Here is an 18,471-nt window from a genome sequence, read left to right on the forward strand (position 1 = left end):
TTAATATAGCCTATGTTACAAACTGTAAGCTGAACAGGTAGGCTTCATACAGACAGCTTAAGCTAACCCTTTTTTACAACAATTTGCTGTTAGCTTAACCAGCGCACTGTGGTTGTGTAAAAACTACAGTGAGACTGCAGTCAAAGGAGCGGAAAATATCGCTTTTATCCATGTTGTTGAACGGCCATTAGCCTACTCTCATATGCTTTTACCCGCAAAGGTTGTATTCCGGTTACAGTGACGGGCGTAGTTGTCATTAACTCGAACCTTATCTTTACTTCACCGAGTTCGCAGCCTCTCAACCACTGCTTGCTGCTCTGCTGCACCCCGCCCTCAGTCAGTATTTCATAATAATGAGATACTGAGTCATAATAATGAGATACTGAGTCATAATAATGAGATACTAAGTCATAATTATGACTTAGTATCTCATAATTATGAGATACTGAATGTCGGCGGGGCGCAACAGAGCAGGGAAACCGTGGTTGAGAGGCTGCGGTCAGGACAGCCGCCTGTCTCATGGAAGCGAGCGACTATGCATCGAGGCAGAGACATAACATAATCGATTCATGTTTTCTGCTCCGTTCATTGTCTTAGCGATGTGCTGCCGCTGCATAATTATAACCAGCGCTGCTCCAGGATCAGAACAGACTCATTAAAAGTCTGGTCGTCCTGTATGTGTCGGAGTCTGTTTCCACCTCACTTCCCATCTGACCTGCGCTCACTTTACACTTTAACAATAAACACCAGCACTGATCACAAGTTATTAGGACACGTACAGGACTGACGTTTACTTTGTGTTTGATTGAGTTCATGAGACACATGTTTAAACACCGTGTGCACACAGTCCCCCGCTCCACACAACACGAGACGTAACGTGACACGCACAGTCAGGACATCAGGGTTAAAGTGACGGAACAATCCGGAGTCATGATCCGTCATCATCGATTAATAACTAAAAAATACATGTGATTATCAGTTTTAGTGAAGAGGGACAGAGACAAGCATATACACACACACACAGAAACGCACACTTCCGCAGAGAGACCCTGCAGTCAGTATCTCATAATAATGAGATACTAAGTCATAATTATGAGATGGTAAGTCATAAATAAATAGAAAAAGAGACTGAACTGTAAGTAATTCCCCTACCCTAACCCCTAACCCCCTAACCCCCTAACCCTAACCATCCAATCTAAATGCCTAACCCTAAACCTAACCTAATTCTAACCCTAAAACCAAGTCTTAACTCTCAAGGATTTAAAAGGGGGGGTCACAAAGTGAGGACTGGCCAAAATGTCCTCACTCCGTCGGTTGTCGGCTCAAACTGGTCCTCACAAAGATAGCTGTACAAGAGCACACACACACAACCACACACACACACACACTGCTACAGAGTGCTGGTTGTAAGTTAATTCAATTGTTATTAATTTGGAATGTATCAAGTGTCCAAATCCCCAAAAATGGCACTGCCCTTCCCATGACCACTAAGAATACACATGCCAAGTGTAAAGTTGATTAAATGAACGATTTAATGTGAGATATATGTTCCTTATACAGAGAGACAGACATTTGTGGAAATAGGTAGATTAGTTATTTTTTTAGTACTATGCTCTTTATTTGTTCTTGTATTCCAAAAGATATGACTCATTTATAGTCTTATTGTCCTTTTCATTATTAATAGTTGTATTGGGCATTTGTCTTAAATTCTTCTTTTTTGATGGTTATGAAGAATTCTGTTCGTTTTTATGCAGTTCAGGATTCACAGCTAAAAATGGTTTATGCAGGTGTTAGTTCCTGCCATGTTAAATTTTAATCAATGAAACCTGAAACTTTCTGTAATGCATTTCTTGATTTCTTTCGTTTACGTCACCAAAATGGACGGAAGTTAATTCGCCAGTAAAACATGAGGCTTCAGACAAATGGACTGAGCATCTGTAATAATGTCTTCTACCCAGAGTCCTCTTCTGTTGCCCAGACGTAACCTGGACTGTTTTTTTTTGCTGCCTGCCGACATAATCTAATAAAAGAGGTTGCAGCACAACATAATGGGAGTCATCATGTCTGTCTGTCTGTGTTGCTTCCTGTCCAGACGTTCATTCAAGTCTTCAAGGAAACTGTCTGACCAGGTCCCCTCTCCTAATGATGGCTGGCTTTTCATCCCACCTTTGCAAGCAGCCATTCAAAACAACAAATACTTGTACAAACCTTTTTTTAAAAGAAGGTTTTTGGGCATTTTTTTCTCCTGTATTTTATAGGAGAGGTGAAACGTGAAAAGTGTGAAAGGTTAGTATGGAAAGGGGAGAAAGAGAAAGGGGAGTGACACAGCAAAGGGTCGCAAGCCAGAGCCGAACCTGGGCCACTCTAGCGGACTGATGCCTCAGTACATGGGGTCCCGGCTGTACCAGATGAGCTGTGCAGCGCCCCCAAACATGTTAATGTTTGAGCATATTCTGACCATAGTTGCTGAGATATACTATTAAAGAACAAAGTGGAGAAGAAAAGACAACAAAAAAAAAAGACAACCACTGCCTCTCTAAAACCAAAAACATGTTTAAAAGCACTGAAAACACAACAGAAGTTACACATAATTTAAATGCATTTAGACAAAATAGATCAATATGTACAAAAAGTTCCATTAGTGCAGCTGCTATGAGTGTGTTTCAGGAACTTTTACAGTGCTTTAATGTGTCTGAACAGTCTTGGATCGATAGGTTTGACTAGACTTTGTTCATATCTGAAGTTTTTATGAGGTTGCATACTGTCTGCACTCCAATAATACAGCTTAATGCAGGTGTGAAGTTTCTGAAAGCTTGCATGTTAGCTCCTGCTAGATAAATATTGGACTAATGAAAAAGCTGTGTGGATGCCAGCCAGTACTCTTGTTCCCACAGCTCTGAGTGTCTAGAACTAACATCCACCTGCTCTACTCAGCATTTCCAATATTTCCACAGCTGACAGGAACTGCTTCACCTCCAGCCTTATGAAACCAAGCGGCTGCTGGTGGTGCAGTTTGTGTGAGTGTGGTGGGGTCTTCTGATTTCCTGCCTGTGCTGCAACATCGCTCAGGAGCACCAGTTCAATCTGTGGATGTAAAATGATTAGTCAGTGGTTGTTGTGCACAGAGAATGAGAATGAGAATGAAAACCAAGCGATCCAACAGTGAAAGTCCTGATGGAGTTCTGTTAGCTATGTTTCTCTGATGCTGAGACACAAACTGACACCAGGCCCTAGGGAAAGAGTAAGTTTGGCCAACAAAATTACTGTGCAGGTTATTTGTATTGTAGGTACTTTCAAAGTAGAACAGCTTGTCTGTGGCGCACTAAAAAACAGGATACAGATTTTTTCAAATAAAATAAACTTGATAAAGTATTGATGTTTAAAGTGAGAAAGGTTTATGATGAATATTCTTTAAGTGAGATGTAGGGTGCATGGTGCAAAAACTCCTGACTTATGTGTCATGTTTTACAGTGCATATGTGCAGAAAGAAACAGTCTGTAATGTGTTGTAAATTACATTCTATTGAAGTCTTATAAGGATCTAACAGTTGGAAATAATGCAGTGTCCTGGAAGCTGTTTCTGTGGCTACCAGCGTTGGATAACAAAGAATTAAATGGTCTGATCACAGTCCCAACTGGTGTGAGAGGAAGCATGCAGTTTTATTCCATGTTGGCTGTAAACTCGGCAGTAGGTTTATTAGGCCCCTACTAGCCCATATGTATGGGACAGAAGTGTGTTGATAATGCTCATTCAATGGCCTGATTGCAGTCTGATTACTTATCTCAGACAAAAGGTCAGTTAAGAGACTAGGATGTTTCAATCCAGGGAACCAATGTTATAGAATCGCTGTTTACTGGACAGTAATCTGTAATAGGTCATCTGTAATCTTTGATGCAAAGGACATCCAAAAATATCCAAGAAATCACAGATATGATTTTTCCATCACAGCAGGTAAAGACTAAACTTTTTGTCAAGTAACTATTACACTTTCCATCTCTACCTTCTTTTAGCTGGTCTGCCCCGTTACAAAGGTCTGATAGGTGTTAGTCCAAATGGAAAATGAATAGGGACGAACTTTGCCTTGTGTCGCACAACATACAGGGCTAAAAGCAAATCCTACACACTGCAGCACAGTCTCCAGCTGAAGGAATTTGATCTAATACAAGATTATTTTAATGTAAGTTAATATTTTGCAAGAGTAAACTATGTCACAGTCATCTTCAGGTGATAGGGCGTATGGCTTTTAGGAAGTAAACCCTTGTGTTGATTCAGTCTGTTGGTGCAGACATAAACTGATGATTCTGTACATTTCTGAGATGCTGATGCAGAGGTGCGGCGGTAATAAGAGTCCATTTATAATCCTCCAGATATTTCCTAAGCTGTGCAGATGGCTGAGAAATGCATGGCTGACTTCAACACCTTTTCCAAGGTCACGACAGTGTCAAGAATCGGGCCCGGAGCTGCCTCTGAAGACCCTGAGAGTTTAGTATCCTGGGGCAGGTAAGGTACATTCAACAATTTTTAAAAAATTGCTATTTTATTTGATAGCGTTACGGCCATCTTACAATAGTTGAATAGTAAAAAAAAAGAAGGGTTTTCTTACTGTTCCTGGCAAACATGTTTTCATGCTTTGAAACATAACTTTTGATCTTCAAATCAGTGGTGGATCTTGGATCTTTTTTTCAGGAACCATAAAGGGGGGCTACAATTTACACATAGGCACAAATATATGTTCAACAATTCCTGATTCAGAAAGCATTTAAGATATTCCTTGTTTATTGTTAGTTCTGTAGCTTTGAGCAAAGTCACACATCATTGAATATACTGTATTTTGGAAAAAGTTCCTTAGCTGTAAAAAAAAGCTTAGAGAATAAAAAATCTTAACAAATTGTCACATTTATTGTTTGGAATGTTTGCAAGTGACTTAGCAGAGTACCCCCCCCCCCCCCCCCCCCCCCCCCCCGTTAGAAAAAATAGCCCCTTGTATTGGTTTACAGCATATATGCCGGAAACTGTTGTTAGTTGTGTGGTAAGTGTGACCTTCTCTGTTTGGAACATATGGCACAGGACCCCCTGTTTTTAAAGAGTAATTGCAAACTGATATGTAAACTGTTCTGTTGCTTATATCTCAGCCTTTTTTTTTTAATCTAGGGTTCTGTCAAGAATCTGACTTCATCATAAAAATATCACTTTTTCTTCTCTTGTAATAATCTGTGTATCGGGAATATTACAGACAGCTCAGACACACACCCAATCACTCACTCACCCAATCAATCAATCAGACTCTTAATATACCACTATTCATACAAAGACAATGTAAATGTGACACAAAGTGCTTCACATGTCATTTTACGTCAGCCAACGTTTCATCGAGTCACCGGATACGTCCCGTCACAGATGTAATGGCCTGAGAGGAGAGAACACACATCTGAAAAGGTAATGGATTCTGAAACCTTGAGGCTTGAGTCTCTGGGAAACATCAGCAAGCACTTACCAGAGTTAGCTTTGGAGCCCAAATGGCTGATGATGCTCACCAGAGAGTAGAGCAACAGTTACATAGAGTTAGCTACACACATATGACTGCAGGTTGTGTATGTCTCTGTCAAAGTACAACACTGAACATGATTTTTCACCTGTTCGATGCAGCTGGACTCAAGATTGACCTCCAGCTCCCGCGTGAAGGTGAACCTCTTCAGCTGGATGATCAACACACTGATGTCAGAGGAAGAGACAGCAGGAAGAGGGTTAGATCACAAATGGACAAGCGTAACCGTACCAGAATTGATGCTTTTTTCAAATGAAAACGTAGTAGCGTGGATGTAGCAACAGTATTCTGCCATTCACCCATTCACACACACATTCATACAGTACATCTATATGCAGCACTTTCTTTATCACACATTGGTTACACACTGCTGGCACAGCCGTCAGGAGCAATAGGGGGCTCAGCATTCTGCTCAAAGACACTTCAGCATGGAAGACTGGGATCCGACGCCCATACTACTGGTCAGAGGACAACTCGCTCTACCTCCCGAACCACAGCTGCATCATTGAATGGATGAGAGGTTACTCACTTTGCTAGAGTCGAGACTGAGGAACGCTCTGTCAACTCCTCAGCATCACACTCACATGTATACTCTCCTGTGACAGGAAACACGAAGCGGAGGCAGGTTTTAGTGTAAATCTTCTCATGACGACACAAACCCCTTTTATTGGTAACACATTAGTATGTAATTATGGTGGGATACATATTTGACTCACTTTAAGGTACTCCTGCAAACAGTCACTCACTGAGCCTCCAGGGAGAGCTGGATGTTTTCACTCTCCCTCATGGACTTGCAACCACATCTGCAGAAGAAAGAGAATAGTCAAATGAAAACAAAGTCACAACACATCCTGAATGAGAGGTTTTGTATCATTAGTGGACAATGTTGATGACAATGTAATTTTATGAATGAAGTGACCTAAACCACCACAACAAACCAGAAGGAGTTTAAGTTATTTTATCTTTTGCTTTAAATCACAATAATCAATGTAGATGGGGTCAGCTCAAACGGCCCCATCTGGTGCCGACTCTAGGCAGAAAAAAGGAATGATTGGTTGACTTAAAATGTATTATTCCTCCAGTTGTTTGTCGTAATGAAGGAAAATAAAAAATAAAAATAAAAACCCACCTAGCTTGCCTTTCACACATTCACAACGCATCAGGAGATTCTCTGTTCAGATGTGTTCATATACAGTCTATGGTTCATAACAGCAACAAATCCTCCAGATTCAGGAGAAGGGAAGTGCAGCAGAAAGAGGCAGGAAGCACATCAACACTGGCATTGGCTCTGATCACCACAAACTCTCTTGACATCGTCGTGGTGTCGTCTATGTGTTTGACATCATGTTTCACCTGGAGATATTTGTAAAACTTTAGTTTTAAATTTTTTTGTGTCTGTTGCATGTTAGAAACGTCATTAGGACATTTGACACACAGGCCCACTCAGGCACACACACACACACTCACACACCAGCTGCCCCATACACCAGCACTACCAAACTCCTGAAAATACCAATGACGGAACACTAGAGTCAGAATTTGAAAAGTGAACAGAATAGAAATAAGAGAAAATATGTATTAAAGTTACAAAAAGCAGACAATAAAATATAGGGCATCAAAAGGTAAATAATCTGAAAATAATAAAGTATGTAAAATTTAAACAAACATTGAAGTATCACACCCTCCCTGCTGTGAACTTCATATTGTTAAAGCCAACATTCAGGGAACATACAAGTCTGTGTGCTGTCTTGTTTGTTTCACTAAATCAGAGTCCTGTTGGACACAGTTGAGGAGGGGCCAAACCAACAATGGTAGGGCATCTCTGCCCCAATAAAACCCAGGGGACCTGAGAGAGGGGGAAACAGACAATTGAGCAGTTTTTCAGACAGACAATCTGTGTCTAAATCCCTAGAGGTGAGGAAATCATCTAAAAGGAGGCTCTGGTTCGCAGCATGGTCAGCAGAGACGGAAAGGTATGTCAAATTCATCATAAAAACTTTTTTATTTCATTGAAATCTTAAAATACATTAAAACAAAAAATGTATTCACAGGTCTAAACATCTAATCTAGTATTGTATAAAATGACCTCTATCAGAATTTCCTTTATTAATTAAATTATTTTGATTTTGTTAATGTCGTGTCTTGGCAACAATCCTTCACTTGAGGATTGCCACGGTGTTCTGGTCTGATGTTCTGATCTTTGAGTGAAATTTATTTCATGCTCAGGTTAGTGATCTATTGTAAAACTGACTGGTCCTGCACTCACAGTAAAATACAGTTTTTTTGCCTCCTATCAATCATTTGGTCAGTCGAGTTTAATTGCAGCAGTAATGTTTGAGACACTGTGTTCCAGAAATAAAAAAAACTAAACAGGCAGACTGTTGGACAGATGGACTTAATGACTGAACTGTGAAGGCAAAAATGTAAAACGCAGCTTCCCGTTGTTGCAGCAGTGACGTGTCTGAGCGCTGGTGTTAATAAAAGCCATACAAATCACATCTGGAAAGTGCAGCAAGGAGACCGCAGCCTGAAAAACACATGTGAAGGTAATCAGGACTCCACTGAAAGCTGGAAAGGAACCAGATATAATCAGTGTGTGTGAGAGCCATGGGCCGTGAAAAGGCCTCTCTAGGCTTCAAATGAACGAGGTTGCTTGAGGTGTCGACTAACCAACGGGCACTGTGTTTGAAGCAGACAGGCCTAAACTGAGCCGCAAATGTATCGTTCACCTGTGTTATTGAGTGACACAGACTAAACGCCCTACTGCCCCCCCCCCCCCCGAATGATGAACAGATTACTCAATATCTACCTACCAATTCCACAAACGTCTGTCTGTTTGTATGTGGAATGCATATCTTATGAACCGTTCTTCTACTCAGCTTCTCACTTGGCATGTCAAGTGTAAATAGCCTTAGAAAGGGCAGTGCCGAGTTCGGTGGCAACCAGTGCTCCATAGTCAGTGGGGGCGGGGCAGTGTGCCTTCAGTCCAAGTTGAACATGTCTTCTTCCACACCCTCAGATAAACTACAGCAGTGGTCGGCAGTTGGCATCGACTATAACATCTTCAATGCAGATAAACCAGGTAGGATGAACTTCACTCTGCACCATAGACTGTTTATAAAAAGCTCTGCACATAACGTCCAGCACACAAACAATACAAGTAACAGTATATTGTAGAACTGTTTGTGGAGGACTCACTAATGACAAGGAAATATTCTGAAGTAGCTCCAGAGCATCAACACAGGACAAGAGAACAGAACATTCCAAACAAGCAGGTTTACAAGGGCACTGCACTTGTCCTGATGAATTGGCTATACTTAGTCCACTTAGTAGTGGAGCTAAAAATGTAGAGTTTGATCTGAGGGTGGCACAAGAGGAAAGGTCATGAGGTCATCACACTCTAAAGGATAGTCCCTCTGCTGAAACATGGAAGTCAAAACTAAAGACATGTTCGATGCCCAGCTATATTTGTGTCTATAATTTTGAGCAATACAGCAGCTATTTTGAACACACAAATGTTTTTGTAAGTTATAGTCACATATCTCATGTATTGTTGAATATCACACACCCTGTGGTGTTTGTTCAAAGTAAATTCAATGCTTGTGTGCAGTTTTTGTTAAGTGATTTTATTGTCTTATTTTTCAAGTTCAAATTGCTTCTTGTACATTGTAACTTCCCCCTTCTCTACATTATATCTTCACAGTATTGTGGATAATTTGACATACTGCTACTCTCTGAGATGTGTTGTATCTCCTTGCACTGTTTTTAACTTGGAGCTGTTTATCACTGCGGGCAGGTTGGATGGTTAACCACACCTGTCATCAGCGGCCCGTCAGCCTATTGCTGCGTATATACTGTAAATGGGTGTGGTGGCCGTTTTTAAGCATTTTGAGAGGATGAAGACCTGACATGGATCATTTGTGGTTTGGAGTCAGTGTGTAGACTCTACTTTATTCATTGATGCGGCATTTTAAGAAGTCTCTGACCTACAGTAAGTGATCCAGTGCAATTACATCCCTTCAATTACGTTTGTGTCTGAATCCAGGTTTCTTTGCATCCATAGTAGTTATACTTTAAAGAAATAGTCAAAAACATGCTCAGTGAATGCATTAAGTTTGTCAACAAAATGTCTGCGTGCAAGTGCACAGTGTGAGCACAAGCAGAGCAAATATGAGCACAAGGCTATTTGGGAACAAGTGCAGGGTTTTAAGTGAGCTTTATAATATGTGAATGTGAAATCAAGTCCTCCTCCAAAAAATGAAACACAGAGTTCTTGAAAAAAGGAAAAAAAATCATGGTTACTATATAATAACAGGAAAAAAAATTGTTTTATGAGGCTCAGAGTGTGAGCGCTGAAGTGTCGGAAAACTGTCTGGTTTTGCTGCTCTTGTCTTTGATGGAAATTCATGCTCCTGTTTTGGTCTGTTCCCATCCATCACAGTTTGCATCAGGTCTAACTATCATCCAGTCAAATGGGACCAGCTCTGGCGGTCCTCAGCTCTCTAACAGATAATCAGGTATCTTTTATTTAAGGGTACGTTATGGATCAGACCAACGAAGACATCTAGTCTGGAGAATACTGTGTTAAATCAGCTCACTTATTAAGCAACTCCACACATGTTGGGAGTAAAATCAGCAGTCTGACTCAGAGTTTCTGAGGTTTTAAAGCCCCCCCCCCCCTCATAACACACACACACACACACACACCCATACACACACCACCACCATCATGTGTGGTGTCTCTGGCTGCTGGACATTAACGCTGGATCATTAACTGTTAATTCAAGGCCGGCTTCATATTTTCCAGACTACACTGTGCAAGCTGGTCATGAATCAAAAGTATCATCCAGACTCAGCCAGAGACCCCAGAACACAGCATCTCCACATTTGCGCACACTGCACCACTGCCAAGCCACCGCAGATACAAATCCAGCAAACACAGGCACAAAATCTGTTTGATCACAGCTTATTACCCCCCACCATTACATTTGTCAAACACATCAGCTTGTCCTGATCCTAAAAGTCTTTTCTTTCATCGAGTTGAGAAACAGACACAAATGTTGTGTTAGAAAGAAATATTATTCTGATCTTTTCTCATCATAATTACAACACTAGGAATCAGCAGCTCTACAATGAAAATAAAGTTAAGTTTGTTCTCATGGTGACTTTTCATCTGGGACTTGTTGGACTAACTTTACTCAGTATGTGGCCAAACAAGTGCACAGTTAAAGCTAAGGTTTGTTAGCCTGGAAAAACTGGCAAGAGTAGGCCACGCAATACAACCGATGCATCCCACTCCCTCCTTTGGCCCTCTCATCAAAAAAATACACCACATATGATTGTGCACTTCCTGACCAGTTGCTAGAAGACGACTTCTCCTTGATTCGCTCGCTAACTTCTGACTATTTTCTCTGCTTTAGCGTTGAAAAGTGAACATTTTGCCACAACCATTTTGAATTACTCCAGAATCCGTACATTGTCACCAGGCCCGATGCGCTCCCAGAAGTTTGGTGAGTTTTCGAGTTTGTTCAAGCCGTCAAAAAAGCAGTCAGCTTTGCTTTGACCTCATTGTATCTCTCTTGAAGTTATCTCCAGTCCGTCTGTAAACTCAGCAGTCTTTTTTGTTTCGCAGAGCTGGATATTGAGGTGAGCACTTAAACTCTTCTCCTGTACCAGCAATTCAAAGAGCTCCAGATTTTGATTTAGCAGATTCTCCTTCTCCTTTCTGAGTTCTGATTCCCGCTCATTCGCCTCTAGAATTATAGTGTCATCTGCCACCTTTTTCTCATTTTTCATTGTCGCCAGTTCCTTACTGGGCTCCTGATAGTCATCGTACATGATGAACATTTCTTTTTATCTTCTGAAGTTCTTGTCTGCTCTTTTCTTCATTCTCCTTTGCCCTCATTTCTGCAAGGTACTGCCTGAATTTACCAGCTGTTGGTCATTCATCTTGTGTGCCATTATGGTATTTTCCTTGATTTACTGCACTGTTGAGTTTAGTTGTTCAGGTGATTACTTACATAAAATCTTCACCATGTGGTCTACACTTGATGGTGTGGACTGTAATAAGTAATTAGTGGCTGGGTTCAGCGCCGCGTGACGGATGCAGGAAGTTATGTGTTTATCCTTCCCACCAAAATGCAAGCATCACAGAGCCGTTTCGCCCGGTCCCTGTTCACCCTCTCCCGCGGCCGCATCAGGTCCCGAGTTCGCAAGTGCTCGGGCCCGCACAGTGCTGCTCGCAGCCCTAGTTCATTTTTATACTTATAAATACAAATACACCACAGCAAATTCACTGTATGTGTAAACCTGCTTGGCAATAAAACCAGATCGTGATTCTGATTCTGATGAAGACTCCAGTCATGTGCATTGAGAGCAGAGGGAGGGTGCTGGCAGGCAGGTCAGTTAGTGACAGACAGGTACGTCAGCAAATCATTTAATTTGGTCCGAAGGACATGAAGGGTATTTCGACCAATGAGATTGTAAGTGTTTCAGAAACAATTTACCAATTCGCCATACCTCTAAGACTCATACTGACATGGGAAATTGAGACTTGGCAAGTTCACTAGCATGGAGAGCCTTTGTTGCTTCTTCAGCAGCCCTCTGCTGATAAAAATTATGTATTTTTTAGAACAATAATATGATACACGGAAGTAAACAGCCCAGTCAGAAGGCTGGTGTGACTGGTTGGCTAGTTTGCTTAGTAGTTCACATTAATAATTTCTGAAGCAGTCACCAAAGCAATGAGGATTCTCTGGGTATCGTGAATGTCCCTCTCTTTTCTTAATTTATGGCAATTCATTTAGTAGTTATAATTGTTGAAATATGTCAATCCAGACTGACTGTCTGCTGTCCATAGAGCCAACCAACTATGGTGGCAAAACATCAGGATGGTTAACTCAGTGTGACAGCTCACCCCCCTCTGTCCACATCTGGATCCAATTAGTTGAGTTCAGCTTCTTTTCACCGGTTTGTTGTCTCTGTGTGAGACAAAACATCAAACTGCGTCTCCTGTGTCAGTCTTGACTCAGACTTTTTGTTTTGGGGGGTCCAGCGGCTCTGGGCCTCTCGATGGTTTGGAGGACAGTCTGACTGGCTTAACCACACTTTGTTTGTTTTGGATCAGCATAACCAGAAAAACCATAACTCAGGGAGGATTATGAAACTGGTGCGAGACACACACACAGCCTTAAGAAATGCTTCACAAAGCTGAAGCGGACACGAGGGAAGTTCTAAAGAATTCCAACCCTCCTAAAATGCTTTGCGGGAAAAATGTTGACAATTTATTTGTGACTATATAAACTCTCAACTCCTCAACCTTTCACCCTCATCTCCTTCAGCTCTCCACTCACTGATCCACATCCAGGATTACTGCGATCATAAAGTTCTTTTGCCATTAAAGTCATCAGAAAACTCAGATGAATGAAAAGTTGAAATGATTGGAGGAGCCTCAGCCCACTGGTGGTTTCCTGCAACCCTGCTCTGGTTACAATTCTGCAAAGAGAATGATGAGAGATTTTCCGTTGCGTCCTCGGAGGCAACCTCAGTGGTCGTGTTTCCCAAGAGCTGGGTCACAATGTCTTTTTCCCCCCGACTTTGGAAAACATTAAATATGGATTACTTGCATATGAGGGGGCGCCAATAGCAATTATATGGGGACAGTGTGTGTATGTATGTTAGGGGGCTCTTACATAAAGAGCTGAGGGAATAGTTTCAGATGAATGATAAAAAAGATGTGTTTGACTATGTACTGTGCAACTGAGGAGACAGTATACACAGAATTAGACTTTAAACTTAATAGATGTGGTTCCACAATAAAAAATACACATTTTGTTGAAACATATTTCTGCTGTAATGTGAAACGTTAAAAAAATGTATGGATCCTGTTTAAACTGTAACTTGACTTAACACTGCTTCAAGACAAGCAATTCATTTTTGAGGTCACATCATAAAGAACTGCTGAAAACCATCAATATCTTTATAATCAGAGTGTGCATTTCATTTGAATGCATTCTGTTGCTTCTGTTTTCAGCAAGTACAGAAACTGTGGTTGCAGCGGTTAGGAGCAGTTTAAAGAAATATGTTGATAATCTCAACCAGGCCTGTCATTGTTTTCATGGCTAAATGATTGTTGCTGAGTATCTTGCTAGTTATGTAGGAATATGATCTTCACATTCTGAATTTCTTCACTGCCACCAGACCAGTGGCAGATCTATGATTTTTCTAAATCAAGGGCCATGAAAGGGCCTTCCTTTACACAGATGGGCTAATTACATGTCCAACTTCCATGCACAATTGCTGATTTAGTAATTAGCACATTTAAGTAATTCCTTGATGCTGTTAGCTCTATAGTTTTAAGCAAAGCCACACATCCCTGAATAAATTTAGAAAATTGTTCCTTGTTCAAGCACATACTTAAAAATACTTAGAAAATAAAAATAATTCTTAACAAATTGTTTTACTATTATTAGTATCGTTAGCCAGTGACTAGTTTATATAAAAAATACTACTGTCGGGACAGGGCACTGTAGGGGCCAATCAGATTCCAGCCCACAGTCTGACAGTGGTAAAAGCATTGGTTATAATGGATGTGAAATTATGAGAAGTAAAGGAAAAGAGGGAACTTATCCTGATTGCTCTTCCTGTCCACAATGTCTCTGTTGATCTATGATTTGAACTAGCATCTTTTCCATTCCAGTCCATCAGAGAACAGGGGAGCTTTGTGTTTTGCTCTATTGTGTAATTTGGAGCATTCACTTCAGTGACTTCATCTCATGTGTCCTGCCACAGGCCTGCTTTATTATCTATGTTCACTGAAGCTCATAATGTCTTCATTTCCTCTCTAAATGTGTAATTTCTCCTCTCTCCCTGTGTAGGACCACTAATTGCTCCATGAAGAATCGGGGGCCATGGCACAGATGGGGCTCCCATCTCCTTGCGATGGCCTTATGGGTTGGCATTGGAGTAAAGCTCCAAGTTGGGGGTGACCAGATGAAGCCGGCCCGTGCACCTCTGATCCCCCATCGGCCTTTTGTTGTCGTGTGGAATGCACCTACGGAGTCCTGCCGCCTTCGATTCAAAGTAGACCTGGACCTCAGTGTTTTTGATATCGTAGCAAACCTCAACGAAACCCTCAGTGGACCAAATGTCACCATATTCTACCACAGCCACCTGGGATACTACCCATACTACTCCAACTCTGGGTTCCCCATTAATGGTGGTTTGCCACAGAACCAGAGCATCTCCAAACACCTGAGTAAGGCCCGGACTGACATTGACAAGCTTATCCCGCACAAGGATTTTCGAGGCTTGGGTGTCATTGACTGGGAGAACTGGAGGCCACAGTGGGTCAGAAACTGGGGCTCCAAGGACATATACCGCAATAAGTCCAAGGATCAAATCCGGAAACTTCACCCAAACTGGCCAGAGAGCAAAGTAGAGAAGGAAGCAAAGGAAAGTTTCGAAAGAGCTGGGCAAGACTTTATGAACCTGACCTTAGCTCTGGCTGAGGGCCGCAGGCCGAATGGGCTGTGGGGGTTTTACCTGTTCCCAGACTGCTACAACTATGGGTACAAGCAGCATCCACAACAGTACACTGGCGAATGTCCAAATGTCGAGCACGTTCGCAATGACCATCTGATGTGGCTGTGGAAGGAGAGCTCAGCCCTCTACCCTTCCATCTACCTTGACTATGAGCTCAAGTCCTCCCCCAACACTGTCAAGTTTGTCCATTATCGAGTCAAGGAAGCCATGAGGATTGCGTCTATTGCCCGTACAGACTTCACATTGCCTGTGTTTGTCTACTCCAGACCTTTCTATGCCTACACCTTTGTGGTTCTTTCTGAGGTAAGTTTTTTGTCTTAAGACAGATGCTTAGGGCATCTGCTCACAAGACATCTCATGAATAAGAAGAAAACCACTAAACAAAATAAAATAAACCCATCAAACTTCTTAAAATAACCTCAAACCTGAAACTAGTGTGTTTGTAGAAGGCGATTGTAGAATAAATCAGTTGAGAAAAATCAGGGAGAGTGGTTGAATTTTAATTTCGCCACAGTGTTAATTATCTGTCTGTTTAAGAGTGACCTGCTTCATACCATCGGGGAGAGCGCCGCTTTGGGAGCATCAGGCGTCGTCCTCTGGGGATCATCAGAATACTCTCGATCACAGGTAATGGTAACTAATGGTAAACATCAAAAAATATTTCAAAAATGATGAGTTAGCATTGACTTAAGTGGTACAAACTTGGTTTTTATTCACCAACTTGGACTACAAAGGTCTTTAAATATATTTCAATATGAAATTCATTTACCCCTCCCAAAAAAACTGAGCATTCATCATATTCTCAGATTACCACTACATTACAGCATACATTACATAAAACACTATTAGGGAACCACGGATGGCGTTATTGTTTGCGGTCACAGTGCATAAAATAAGACTTCATGATGACTGACAGTGATAATTCAAAAAAGCTTTCTTTAATTTCTCCTCCATAACCCTGTGTTTGAATCCAGAAGACAAGAGATACATGTGGTTAATTGGTTAGTATTTCCGTTGGTGACATTTTTTGCAACAAACTCCTAAAGAAAAACTTAAATCAACAAAAAGACATTTTCAAACATAACATGACACAACTGAAATTGTAAAAATAAGCTTGTGCTCACTTGTCATCAGAAACATTAATTTCAGCAACAAGTCTTACTTCTTAATTGAACACAAATGTTGTTGTTTGCTAACGCAGGGGCGGCTCCTGGCTCGCGATCTGCAGCGATGGTTTAGGGGTCTGTTCTATTTTTTCTGCTCGCCGCGAGTGAATCGGGCCAGAAAACACTGAAAATCCATAATAAACAAAGTTTTATATTATATAAATGATTAAATATGCAGCCTATACAGACAGACACACACAAGCACACAATCTCTTGTGGGGGGGTTGCGGCTATAGGCTTGCGTAGGTCAGTCATCTGTGAAGACCATCATCATTTACCCCCGAACCGGCACAGAGAAATGTGCTTCCTGTGTGAACAGCCAGGCAGCTGCTCGCACGAGAATTGGCACTTCCGCCTCCGGTGTGTGTCTGCAGGGTTACTGCAGTTACAGTCAAAGATGAATCAAAAAAGGATAAAATTATCGGGTGCACAATTCAGAAGGCGCCACAAAGAATAGGAGGAGAAGAAAGAATAATATAGAAGTAAGAATCACCACGATTGTGCACATCCTTAATGTTTATTTTTGTCGACATGAATAGCTAGCTCTGACAGCTAGCTAGCTAGTCACCAGCAGATTTCAGACTATTTTTTATTATATATTTTTATTATTTTTTATATTTTTGTCTGCCTGTGTGTGAAACTGTACAAAGTCCAAAAGTTATTGAGGATGCATGACAATTTGCGTGTGTATGTTCGGGGGCCTGGGGGGGCGCCAATCGGAAATCTTGCCTAGGGCTCCAACAGTGCCAACTTTGATTCTTAAGTTGCTGACGTGGCGTATGGTGCTGTAACAAGAGAGATTTGTCTTTCCAAAATTAAAAACACAATAGCAAAAGTGTGAGGAAAATTAAATGGTAAATGGTCTGTATTTATTTAGCGAACTTAAAGTTTATAGTTAGGTATGAAATAAAAAAACAGTGCTATATATAATAAACATTTTTACAGACTTATGATTGTGTTTTTCCTTCTGCCTCCTACAGAGGAACTGTCTGACAGTGAAGAAGTATATCGACGGCCCACTGGGACATTATGTTATCAATGTCACATCAGCTGCTAAGTTGTGCAGCAAAGCATTGTGCAAGAAGAATGGCAGGTGCGTCCGCAAGAGCCTCGACTCAAACGCTTACCTGCACCTGAATCCACGCTTCTTCCACATTCACCGCAGGCCGACACCCAGGGGCCCCCATTTCCACGTCAGCGGTCACCTCAACAACTATGACATCCTGGACATGAAGAACAAGTTCACCTGCCAGTGCTACCAGGGCTGGACGGGGGTTCATTGCGAGATGCCCCAGACCCCACCTCCACTACCCCCGCCTCAGCCTGCCATCCCTCTGCCGCACCCCCACGAGAACAGCCTGCTGGGGGATATCTTGCTCCTCCTATCCCTCCATTTCTCTTGTCTGTGCATCATTATCTTCCTGGGTCTCTGTCTGATTATTAAGTGTCTCAATCTGTAGCCAACAAGACTTAAGCCGTTGTGTGTTAGCTCACAGTGTGATCAGCTGCAGTTTCTCAAATGTCCAATAGATGTTGTTTCAAGAAAACTCGGACTTTCCTGAAATAGGAAAACCTCCAACTTTTCAAAGTCAGCTCTCACTTACTGACTTCACTTCCTCTAATGTGTACCTTAGTGGTGGACATTTTTGTCTGAAGGAATATTACACCAAAAATCATGTTTTATATATCTAACAACCCAGCAGACTTAACATGTTGCCCTGTAAAGTTTGTAACTTGCCCATTTGCAATGGATAATGTTAAAGATTTGACATAAAAAACATCCATAAAAACTTTAGAAACCACTGCCACCACAATAACCTCAACATTTTTTATCCAGACCCAGGATGTGGTGAAAGCAGGCTCATAACAAGGTATCCAGAGATCTCTCTCTTCATCTATGTCCTTCAGCTTGATCGGGGGCCCAACCCACATCAAATGAATTCTTTAGAACCAGTGCCTCAACTGCAGGCTCCTTCCAAGCTTATCACTCTGTCCTTCAGGCTGAGCAGAAACATTACAGGTCTCTGTTTGCCGAGTGTGTAAGATACACTGCCTTTGTTGCTGGTGAAATCTGGACGGAGCAACGAGGGGGAGTGAATTATCATTCAGATGTTTGTGATTTCACAAGTTTCTATGGATGGTTCAATACCTGCTATTTTTATTTTTGCTGTGTCTCGTGTTGATCCATTACACCTGTGGTGAATCCAGACAAATCAA

At 41.6% G+C, this 18,471-nt stretch overlaps 1 protein-coding gene across 2 annotated transcripts; it reads left to right on the forward strand.

Annotated features, from left to right (window-relative positions):
- Window positions 1-8,572: 8,572 nt before the first annotated feature.
- hyal6 (hyaluronoglucosaminidase 6) lies at window positions 8,573-17,830 on the forward strand. Of its 2 annotated transcripts, XM_034587967.1 has the most exons (5): window positions 8,573-8,627; window positions 14,422-15,391; window positions 15,626-15,715; window positions 17,235-17,347; window positions 17,420-17,830. In XM_034587967.1, the coding sequence occupies exons 2-5, from the start codon at window positions 14,438-14,440 to the stop codon at window positions 17,712-17,714; spliced, it is 1,452 nt and encodes a 483-aa protein (XP_034443858.1). In that variant the 5' UTR covers window positions 8,573-8,627; window positions 14,422-14,437; the 3' UTR covers window positions 17,715-17,830. The 2 variants fall into 2 exon arrangements, with proteins under 2 accessions (XP_034443858.1, XP_034443857.1); XM_034587966.1 differs by having other exon boundaries at window positions 17,235-17,830.
- The last annotated feature ends 641 nt before the right edge of the window (window positions 17,831-18,471 follow it).

The sequence above is a fragment of the Hippoglossus hippoglossus genome, chromosome 6 (genome assembly GCF_009819705.1).
Source record: "Hippoglossus hippoglossus isolate fHipHip1 chromosome 6, fHipHip1.pri, whole genome shotgun sequence".
Classification (NCBI taxonomy): Eukaryota; Metazoa; Chordata; class Actinopteri; order Pleuronectiformes; family Pleuronectidae; genus Hippoglossus; species Hippoglossus hippoglossus.